The 12310-nt window shown below is 28.1% G+C and overlaps 1 protein-coding gene across 1 annotated transcript; it reads right to left on the bottom strand.

Annotated features, from left to right (window-relative positions):
* Window positions 1–537: 537 nt before the first annotated feature.
* LOC109797655 (transcription factor bHLH130) lies at window positions 538–5696 on the bottom strand. The gene is made up of 8 exons (XM_020357759.3): window positions 5543–5696; window positions 5269–5359; window positions 4311–4940; window positions 2076–2401; window positions 1539–1709; window positions 1188–1253; window positions 1031–1099; window positions 538–907 (listed from the first exon to the last, which is right to left on the bottom strand). The coding sequence occupies exons 3-8, from the start codon at window positions 4921–4923 to the stop codon at window positions 836–838; spliced, it is 1317 nt and encodes a 438-aa protein (XP_020213348.2). The 5' UTR covers window positions 4924–4940; window positions 5269–5359; window positions 5543–5696; the 3' UTR covers window positions 538–835.
* Between the last annotated feature and the right edge of the window lie 6614 nt (window positions 5697–12310).

Here is a 12310-nt window from a genome sequence, read left to right as displayed (position 1 = left end):
GAGAGCATATTAGGTTGGCCCATATATTACTCTTATTGATTTGATGACCACTAACAATTGAAGATTTTTTTCTAAACACACATCGATGGATGAAGAATGACTCTTAAACATGTTCTTATGCTGTTTATATATAGAGGATCATAAAAATTGGGAGTTTTGTTTTCTATTTAATAAGTTTGACTCATAATTTTATATTTTTTAATACATTTTAACCAATAATAAATGAAAGAAAAATATATTAGAGAATGAGTGGATGACTTTTTTGTTTATTTGTATTTTTACAACCATATACTATTAACTATTAAGTTATTAGGCCTCTCCTTTTGAAATGAAGATATGCATTGGAGTATGCATAGCTTGGCATGAGTCCAAATGGTAGGGAGAAATTTTAGCAACGTATCAAGGAATTTCCATCACTCTTTTCTGCATTTTTAATTAGCACACCCCTATATTTGCAACACGCATGCAAAGATCTTAACTACTTGTTGCTCTGGTAATTTCTTCCCTATATAGAACTCAGTCTTTAGCTTGTCATAGTTTCTCAAGAACAAACCTCTTATGAATAAAATGATGAGCATTTACAATGACTCTTTCTAAACTTATTAGTACATAATGAATGATCCTTAAACCAAGTAAAGGAAAGAAAGAAAAAAAAATGAGGGAAAATGAAAAAACAAAACTGGAAAGAGATTAACACGGAGCTGGACCTAAATTCTTAGATACTAGCAAATATCAGCACTATTCTACATAATGACAATGGCTCTAAATTTTGGTACAACAAAGAATAAATACAAAAATAAGAAATCCTTCCTTTGGTTATCTACAAGGATATAAATCAGGCACAAGGTCTAGAATATTGCTTCTGGTTACTTGTACAAGTGCACTTTGCCCTAGTATCTGTGAGCATCTGCAAGATGAGTAAATTATTTGGTTAGACAATATAGAACTTTTATTTACTTGTATAAGTGCACTTTGTTTATTTATTTAATTTTTTTCAGGATTTGTGGGAAGACTTGTATTTCTCTAGTACCTTAACTTGTTTCTGTAGGTCTTTAATGTAATCAACTGCCAAATCCAACATATCTGCTGTGCTTGTTTGCTGCCAATAGAGAAGCATCAAGTCATCAAAAGGGAATATGAAGATGATTAACTCAACAATGTGATTTTCTAGTGAGATATTTGATTACCTTGTCCGATTTTGGGAAAAGGTCTTGCAATTTCTTGATTCTTGCACTAATTCGTGTTCTTCTTTCCTGAAATATTCAGATTAAGATAACATAAGAAGCAGTTGAGTTTACCAGTAGGTGGTTCATTAAATTATGATGTAATCATATGATCAAGGTTTTAAATTGTGATATTTAATAATAATGCTCGATATTGCGAAAAATTGTAGATAAATGTGACCTCAATTTCTGTTTCAAAGACCAAAAAATCTTGACATTGTGACTTAAATTGGGGTCGCCAACAGTTTTCCAAAATTAAAACTTTGCATATGATTTATAATCTATAGTAACAGTAGAATTAAAGGAGACTTTTACCCTCTCTGCAATGCTTCTTGGGTGTGTAGCAAAGCCTCTCTTGGCACGAATTTTACATGGAACAGATCCTTGAATCTGATAAAATTTCTGCATGGTAGCCATCTTAGTAGAAGAGCTAGGCAGACTCAAATGGTGGGTCAAACCAACATTTTGATATCCAAAATCAGCATCCTGGTAACATAAGTTTTCACTTATCAACAACATAGATAAAAATAAAAAATAAAAACCAAAACATCAAAGTCCTTATTTTACTAGGTGAGGTCAGCTACATAAATCATGACACCATTCAGTATTGGTAGTAAACTAGTAATTGATCTTTCTATATCAATTTTTTGCACCAACAATATTTATTTTAGTTGATATGACATCTCCATGATTTGGAACACAATAAATTGATAAATCAGTGAGATAAACTATCGAAAAGACTAATTTAAACTAGAATAAAACTTTTAAACTTAAACGACCAAATTGAAATAAAAAATAAAAGTAAAGGAAAAAAAAATCTATTTTAGCATAAATTCTTCTACAAGGGTATACCTGAATATCCATAGCATTTGAAGTGGAAAACAAGATTTCAGCATTGTTGCTAGCTTTGGAGGCACTGAATGCAGAAGCATCCCAGAAGTCACTGGTGAAAGAAGGCATGTAACATTTGGAGTTGCCATTGTCATTTCTCAGGTTTCTACTTTCAACACAAATTGTTTCCACACCTTCATTTCCATTTTCAGCAATCTGTGGCATCCGGGTGGAGCAAGAGGATGCCCTAGATGAGAAGTTCAAAGTACCATGCAGTCCACTGGTGGTTGTAATAGCTTGTCCGTTTGAGACATCGCAGCCCCTAAAACTTGCTACATCTCTCAAAGCTGCAACATTTGGAATCATAAAAAGTACTTTTTATATGATCAATTTAATTGATTATATATATATATATTGAAATAACTATATAGAACAACAACTTTTTTTAACTATTTTTTTTAGATGAAAATATTTTTAGAAAATTTTCTTAACCACATTAGTTTTAATCTTTTATTTTTTAAAATTAAAGTTTAATAATTTTTTTTAAAATTATCAATAATTAAAAGTGATATTCACATATTATTTTAAATTTATTTCTTATAAACTATTTTAATATATTTAAAATTATGTTTTTATATAAAATAAAAATTTAATTCACATATTATGCATATTAAATATTTATTTTTTAGTTATAATAGTTCAGACATTTAAAAGTCACTTTATGTCTCGACTATGAAAAGTGACCATACTAATTCCGTGGATGACTTTTAATTTTATCTATATAAATAATAATAATAGTAATAATAATAATAATAATAATAATAATAATAATAATAATAATAATAATAATAAAGTTTAAACATAAAATTTTGTAAATATTATGTCTTCACCACTAGTTCAATCCTACGGATTAATTCTGATCAATTCATATTATTCGAATCTAACATCTTAAAAGGAAACCTCAGCGAGAAACCAGGTTTATAAAGAGAAATGATATTTCTATCATAAATTACTTATAATAAAGAAAAAGAAAACAAGTACAATAATATATATATATATATAATATTTTTAATTATTAGAGTGGATCCAACAATGAAGAGTTTGAATAATATATATAGAGTTTTAAGTTCGAATTCCAGTGATATTAATGTAATTTTAATAGATAAAAAACATATGAAATTATTTTGATATAAATTATTTACGCGTGTAATTATTTTCTTTTGAAAATGGGTCTCCAACCACAACAATTACAGTACACTAAGTTTTAGTACATTTTAGGGTCTCCATTATTGTAGTCACGTGCTGGTAACGAACAATAAAATTAATTGTTAAGAGAAGTTGCTGCCCAAAAGATTAAAAAATAAATAAATAAAAATAATAAGAAGAGGCAATTGAAGGATTCCCCTTGTGACCTAAATTTTTGTAGTACTTTTACAGCTAACTCCTATGCCTTCTTTTCTCAGATTCTTTTCTGATAACACAGGTTCTGCCCTCTTCTTTATCCCCAAATATTCCAATTAATTTTCTTTTGATTCGAAGAGATTTAATAACTTAAATAAAATATAGTTAAAATAAAAGTCAACCCTCTATATATGCAAGAAATGGATATTCCATAATTTCGATTTTATATTCTGGACAAGCAACTCCCAATTGCCTTACTATATTTAGCAGTACTGCAGGAAAAAGGGATCTGACTTGACTTGACTTGAAGCTAATTAATTAACTAGCAAACTTCTCAGAATATTAATTTTGAAATTTCAAAAAAATCCTATAACAGATATGATCCATTAACCCTTCAATTCACAAGGCCAAACAAGTTTGATGAAAATTGATTCGCGTTTAAGCCAAATCAGAAAACAAATTATCATCCATAAGAAGAAGAAATTTTACTCAGAATGAAATGAATTTAATAAAAAAGCATCAAGAATGTAAATCTAATTATACATTATCATTTTTTAACATAGAATTATAGATTAGCATAGGAAGTTTGTTTAGTTTTTAAATAATTATTTTAAAAATTGCACTTGGGATATCTTTTAATTAATTGTTAAAAAATGTATTACTAATACAAAACAGTCTTAGACTCACATCTAATCACAAATTTAATTAAAGATGATTTTTATTGGTTAACAATCTAAGAGTTTTTATACTGTGGATGCATAATCATTAATCATAGTAGAAATCAGTGAAAGATATGAAAATTAAACTAATGAAATTTTAAGACAGTTAGCAGGTAAGGTAAAAGGGCATACATACCATTATCAACTGAGTAATTGGAGAAGAACCCAGCAGGGGAACTCTTTTGCCTAATGAGATTGGAACAATGGTTGGAGGCACTCATTTTAGTTTGTGTAGAATTCTGTGAGGGCAGGGAACTCACTGCACTGAATGAGCCATCAAAAGCATTCCCTGAAGCACCCAGAGAGCCATTTGGCATTGACAAGCCTTGAATTTGCTGAGTTTGGTACATTATCTGAGGTGAAGGCCCATAGGAGTAACCACTGTTTTGTGGTGGTGGCTGTGAAACAGAGTCCCCTGCTTCTTGCTTCACTTGCAAAGGCTCAGAATTGGTTGAAGAAATCAACTTGGCCAACATGGTCTCCATTTCTGAACTTGTGGTGGGAGGATAATTCTGCTGCTGCTGCTGATGATCATTATGGTCACTTCTGAAAGCTTCACCATTCACACAACCAATGTTGTTGTTGTTGTTGTTCACAAGGCTTGTGAGCAATGAGCTTGGGGCAGAACGGTACCGCGTTAGGCCAGAATTGTGTTGGTGACAATGTTGACCAATATTTGGATCCATTTCAGGGTTCATCCTTGTCTCTCCTTGGGAATACTTCACAGCATGACTATAAGCAATACTCATTTTATCTTCACAATAACCTGAAAATAATGAAGAAAATTCTGAATATATTACTTCTTATAAGCAAACAAGTCATTGATTTGAATAGACTTAAACTCAATTTTCTAAAGATGATCAACCAGGTTCTTTGACTGAGATTAATTACTAACGTTATAATAAATACATAATATGTATACTAATTATAGGATGGTGATTTGCTTTCATGATTTGTTGCGATCATTAGCTTTTCTAATTACCAATTTTCCAGTTTGAAAATGAAAATCACCCCTAAAGGAAAAAGGAAGAGAAAAATGTTATCATTTTGTTTCCTTCATAGAAAATTTGTACATGGCGGTGCAATTACCATACCTTGGTGACCGGGATAGCCTAAGAAGTCTAAGACCAGAATTCCAAAGGGAAATGCAAATTCTGTCCTCAACAAAGTTTAAAGCAGCAAAACCTGACAAGGGTCAGACAAAAAAGAGTGTCATTCTAACCGAATGAGAAGCATTATTTCTTGTTACAATCTTTCTTGAATTCTGTTCCTGATATAACAGGAGTAGCTTTTTCGACCATAAAGCTTAAGAAAAGAAAATTGAAAAAGAAAAGAAATTAACAAATTGAAACACAATAAAGGGCATACGTGCAACACAAAAACTTGGCACGTTCGAGTTCAATAAGGCTCAGGTTCTTAAGCTTCAAGAGTTTGGATCAGAGATGAAAATCCAGACACAGACTCAAGGGGGAGAAATTGTGGGGAAGAAAGCTAAGATTGTTGTCTTGCCTTTGGGATATATTTATGTAGTTTGTCATTTAGTGATTACCCTTATATTTCCACATTATAACAATAATACCATGATGACATGAAGTGGTCCATGACAACCTTTTGTCTTTTTCTCCCCCTTTTTTTCTCGATAATCTTCCCTTTCACGAAACATATATTACCCCGTGAAGCGGCCAAACTTCAGAATGTGTGTTTTGGTATCTAACTTTCTTTGTGCATGCTTACTGAATAGAGAAAGTGCATTAATTACACTATTTTTTTAAGTCATACCATAAACAAATAAGCTTGGGAATGGAACTTAGGAAGTCGTATATAATAGAAAGAAGTACAATTACTAGATTAAGCTAGTGATACTATACATACATGGCATTAATGTATATTTGGCGTTCTTTGGTTGCAGGAAGGGACAATCACCTTTAGCCTTATTTGGTTCTTCCATTATCTCCTATATGGTTCTATTGTTTATTATGATGACCATTATTTTCTTAGAAAATATAATTAATGGTTACCAGGGAAAGGCACTTTGTAGTAAGGCTTGTAGTGGTTGGATGCAAAAGCATGATTGAACAGATTTAAGGAAATCTTCCTTTGGTTTATAAATTTAAGGAAACTCAAAAAGGGTAGAGCTGCTTTATTCTTAGAATTTACTTTATTGACTCTGATTTCGACACTTATAGTAGTGACACTTAAATAATGTATTTGTGTATAAGATAAACTATATTAAGATAGAAATACATATTTTATATATGTTTATAGTCTGTCACTTTTTTTTTTTGTGACTTTCTATCAATAACATAGTCACCCAAAAACATATTATTGTTACATATTAACTCAATTTTTTTTCTTTATCACATTACTAATCTTATTTTTATATGTCTAATTTTCTCCCATTTCTAACTTAACTTTATAAAAGATATAAAATACTAAATAAGCATAAAAATTCTCAAAAATATATTATTCTGTCTTACAAAGATGTCCAATGCTCAATGACATTTTTTTTCTACATATATTCTCCTTAAACCACTCGATGACGCCAAATTATGTATTACTAAGTATGTAGATTAATTAGTGTGAGTTTGTTTCAACTTAATTAATAATTTTGAATCTGAGTCTTATGTATATAATTACATTAAATATTTAAAGAAAAATTTTATCATTCATAATGATCATATCCATATCAAACATAATTACTTCTAATCGAAGATACTTGTAGTATAAAAAAAATTCAGTTTAGGTTTTTAATCATAATTATGATTGTTTACATAATCTTTTTAATCATAATTATGATTTTTTATGTCTAATGTTCTTTCATATATTTTTCACTCTATCCGTTTTATAACATATATGCAGAAGAAAAAACAAGTACTAAATGAAATAAATGTCATTTATTTTTTTAATGTAATTATTAATTACTCTTTCTCATTTGCTTCCTTCATAATATCTTTTAAATAGTTGTTGTTGTACTATATATATAGTTTCGATAATATTGAGAAAAATTAATGTCCAAAACTGCTGGGCATAAGAGAGGATTTTCGGAAAAATATCTAAATCTCATAAACCTATCTTACATCCATTAAAAAGTTACTTACATTTATTAGAAAAAAATTCAAATTACATGAGCCTACACGTAAGATCCATTAAAAAGGGTTATGCATTATATATATACACATATTAAGTTTAATCATATTAAATATGAAGAGATATGTTAAAATATTCAAATTCATGCATTTATTAAAAAAAAAAAGTGGAGTATATAAATAAAGAGATAATTTTCATCTTATAAATTGATTATATAAGCTTGAATGACACGTTCAAATTCACATTTTTAAGAGATAAAAAGAAATTAGTATTTTAACATGTGTATTTTATATGATAAATGCTTATTATATATAACTAAATTTTATAATAAATTATATATACAAATAAATGCTATATTTGAATATATAAATTATATTTAAAATTTGTATAAGTAGATTTTTTAGAACATATAAATTATATTTTATATTTAAAATAAATAATTTATATTGTAGTATAAGATTATTTTTAGTAATTTATAATTTATTTTAAAAATATTAAGATTTAATTTATAAATAAATATGATAAAAAAATTGAATTAAATAAATTAATAAAAAAAATTCTAAAAACACTATTATCGAATAATAGCCCCTTAAAAAGTTCAATACCTAAAATAGTGGTTTAGGTTTAATATATAACATCTGATTAATCCAAAGAGGAGTGACTATTGGGTCCTTATATCAATGATGGATAGTAAAAACTATAAATTAAGTAATTAATGATGATGAGCGATAGAAGTAAAGAAAAATGATTTTACATAAATTAAAAAAGAAAATAATAATAAGATATTTATAAATATATATTTTATATTTATTAATTATATTTGTTTCTTAAATGTTATAGTACAATCACATTATACATGCTTATATTTTTATTTCTTCCATTCTAAATTAACTGATTTTTTAATATTTGAAAAATGTTCTAAAATAACTTATATTCTCAGTTTTTAATTTGATATTAATTATTATATTTTAAAATTTATCTCTTAATAAATTATTCAAGTATCACAATTAAAAGAAATGTATTTATGAAAAAAGTTGTATTACTAATAAGATTTTATCAAAAAGTTATATATTGATTATTGTTCTCAATCGATACATAGAAATATTAAACTGCAGTATCGCATTCATTAATACACTATTATTGAGTGAACTTTTTAAAAGTAAAACCGGGCAACCAAAGACTATCACACAACAACCCGTATATATTTTCCCATCTATTACTTTCATCATTATATTTTTAAAAAAATGTAATTTTCAATAATTTGAAAATAACATTATATTACTATTGGGAAAAACCCAAGTCCCGCCAATCCTAGATCATTAAAAAGGGTCACTCACCATTTATCCACGTACCAAGCCCAATAGTGCTGGACGTGAGGGGGTGTATTGGGAAAAATTCAAGTCCCACATCGACTAGAGATTAAGCAATTGAATAGTATATAAGTGGAAAGCAACCCTCACCTTACAAGCTGGTTTTGTAGGGTTGAGTTAGGCTTAATCCACTATTCTAACATGGTATCAGAGCCATTTAGATCCACTTTAAAAATGGGTCACCCACCATTGATGCATGACTCACAGCCATGAGGGGGTGTATTGGGAAAAACCCAAGTCCCGCCAATCCTAAATCATTAAAAAGGGTTACCCACCATTTATCCACGTACCAAGCCCAATAGTACTGGACGTGGGGTGTATTGGAAAAAAGCCAAGTCTCACATCGACTAGAGATTAGGCAATTGAATAGTATATAAGTGGAAAACAACCCTCACCTTACAAGCTAGTTTTGTAGGGTTGAGTTAGGCTTAATCCACTATTCTAACAATTACGATACCCTCTAAAAAAAACATTATATTACGATATAATCGATATTATTTAGTAAAAATCTAAAAGTATAATTTATAAGCTTAAAATATTTTAAAAATTGCCTATTAAATGAGTACAATATTGAGAGAGAGAGAAATATTAATTACACTTTAAAATTCTAATAAAATTAATTATTTTGAAAAATGAAAAGAATTAAAAATTTAGAACGAATGAAATAATATATATATATATATATAAATTAGGTATATAAATTAAATATTTTTCTAAAGTAGTACAACTATTTTATATTTACAGTATAATCACAGTTAATTACCAATGATGTTGGTAGTATATGACAATTAATTCATCCATACATATTACATCTTTGTCCTCTAATATGAGTAAACTGAATGATTGTTTCATTTTGATCGTGAGCTTGTTTGGATACAGAAGTAATTTTTTAGAATTAATAGATATTTTTATTTTTATTTTTAATAGATACGTTAGCAAAGGTATTTTTGACTTCAATTCAAACTGATATTTTTAGCGGATAATTAACCATGGATCAGCCATCCAAAAGTTTGCATTGTGCAACAGTAATAACGAAGTTTTTTTTTTTTTATAATGTACTGTCAAAAAAAAATGTGAGCATATTAAATATTTGTTTGTTAACTAATTTGTCAGGTAATGCTACAATTGCTTGAATTCTTAGGCAGGTACTACTATTCAACTTTGTACAAAGGTGAACGAAGCAAACAAGGACTATATATTCAACCATGTCACTTAATTAGCATAGAAAAGAAGGGGAAAAAAAAAGAAGATATATGAGTCTTGTAATTGTGCTTTCATCAGAAACTTCCTTTTCTTTCCATACAAAGAAAAGAAACTTGGTTTTCTTTCCTTCTTTTGCAGTGTTAAAATATTTTGTTTTCACACAATTTAATTAAGGGTGGCTAGCATTTATTTATCTGCAAAAAGAGATTTCTCAGTTAAAATAATGCTAGTAGTCCATGATGTGTACGAAAGGTTCTAAATTAGTTTCGTCAGTTAGTTTCTCATTGGTTCAATGAAAACTCACAAGAAAACAAATAACTGAGTCTTGGTCAAGCTGTTCTTCTTCTTCGATCTTCAGCCCACTGAATTGATGGCGAGGAGTTTTAGGTGCCACAGAAACTAACAAAGCCATATGATTTAAGTTAATATTTTTGTATTTGAGAATTTTTAAGATAATAAGATCAACAAAATATGAGATTCTCTCTGTCTTTTTCATTTATTAATTAATTACATGTACACATTTAATTATAATGAAACTGTACTGAGAAAAAAAAACTAGTATTCTAATGTATACAGTGCATAAATTACATATTTATTTTATATAACTAAATTTATAATAAATAAATATTTTAAAATATACAAATAACATTCATAATAAATAAACATTTTTAATATATAAATATGATAAAAAAATTATATTGTGATAAATTTATTTTTAATTATCGATATTTTTATATACTAAAATTCTTTTAAAAAATAAAGATGAAAATGATAAATTAAAAGATGTAAAAGTTAAGAAAAGATTATAAAAAGTTAAAACACTCTTATTAAATAAAACTTATTAACAACTTCATTAAAGATGTGTTTTTTTTTTTCATGGAACATGGCTTTCGTGACTGAAAATTATTTTAATAGACAAAAATTGTTCTCAAAAAGATCAGGTCGACTTGCTATGTTTAAGACAAACTTAATAATCTCTGGGGAAAAAAAAAAAAGAAGAAGGATTAATCATTATTCAATTAGGTTTACATTAAAATAACGTGTCTTTTCACTCGTGTGAATATGGTGCAACCATCTTTTTAATAAAACTATTCAAACAAAAAGTCAAGTGAGTTCCAAAGCCTCCAGCTGCCTTCGATCAATCCAAAACCACAAAATATGACTGGCCATTCTATTACCCCTTTCTTTCAACTTTCATCTTCCCACGAAAAGTCCACAATTCAACAGCTACTTATTATGAATAAGAATTGATTAATTAGCTAATAACAAATATATAGTAATTTAAATAGTACTCTTACCTTGACTGACCCAAATCATTTTTATATGTTATATACTACCCATATGAACCTCATGCTACATGGCGCTGTCAAACATTTGATATTTTGGCCAAATTATTCAATGTCAACCCCCCCTTGATAAGAAGACAAAATAACTTGGTTGAATTGGTAAGGCATGACTATGCTTTTTCTTTTGTAATTTGAGGTGGAAAGTTAAAGAAATCTACGACTCCAACAACTTCATTGCTGTCGCCGCAAGCAATGTAGTGCTATGGATTAGAACAGAGTTGAAGGAGCAAAATGGGTTCTTAAAAGTCTCAAGACTAGGATGAGTCAACAATTCGACATGTACAATAATTGATTATTTGGATGATTGTCATAACGTATTTATTTCCGTATTAACATTAACTTGTTCATATTTGAAATATGAAGCATGCATTTTCCAAGTATGACTGGCACCAAATTCATCTAGGATACGGTTTCAGTACTCGTGTGAATATAATAAGTTAGAATTCAGATAATAAATTTCCAAGTTTAGGTTATTGTACAAATTTTTTTTCTAATATACTTGAGGGATCCATGTTTTCATTAATATTAACTGATTTCTATAATATATGGAGTTTATTAGTAATACACCGTCAATGTAAAAAGTTTTACAAGTCAACCAATCAAAAATTATGATATATAAGGAGAAGATATCAAATTACACAACTATAATTCTACGAGATAATATTGAGAAAATTATTGATTAACTTAATTTCTAAAAAAATACTTTAAATTAAGTAATTTCAATTGTTAAATATGTTCTAAATCTTATATAAATAATTTAAAGGTTGAGATTATTAAAATCCACTTCTTAAGAAGTCACTTTCATATAATCTCTCTTTATGTAATGTTGATCAAGATCAAGATGAAACTCTTATATTCTGATGATTATAAGTGTATTTGTATGAGTTTCTTAGTGTTAAGAGTGCAACTTGTAAATTTGTCTTTGTTGTTTTGCTTTGTGTATTTTTAGTTTTGTACTTAGGTACTAAATCATTACTTATAGTCTATTATTCTTCGTATAAGTTGATGGTTGATGACTTAGATTAATTAATAATGGTGAATTTTAAAATTGATTTAGAAAAGATTTGGATTGAAAAATCGAAGTCTTAAGATTTTACTAAAAATAATCGATTATCTTTAGTTATAATTGA

Source organism: Cajanus cajan, chromosome 8, assembly GCF_000230855.2.
Source record: "Cajanus cajan strain Asha chromosome 8, NIPB_CcT2T_4, whole genome shotgun sequence".
Lineage (NCBI taxonomy): Eukaryota > Viridiplantae > Streptophyta > Magnoliopsida > Fabales > Fabaceae > Cajanus > Cajanus cajan.
This window is presented reverse-complemented; position numbering and strand designations above follow the sequence as displayed.

Excerpts from the sequence above, each read along its gene's own strand:
- LOC109797655 (XM_020357759.3), bottom strand. The coding sequence starts at position 4,923 with ATGAGTATTGCTTATAGTCATGCTGTGAAGTATTCCCAAGGAGAGACA. Across the intron at positions 1,254-1,538 it reads CAAGAAGCATTGCAGAGAGG|GAAAGAAGAACACGAATTAG; the intron begins GTAAAAGTCTCC and ends TGAATATTTCAG. Across the intron at positions 1,100-1,187 it reads TTTTCCCAAAATCGGACAAG|CAAACAAGCACAGCAGATAT; the intron begins GTAATCAAATAT and ends CTCTATTGGCAG.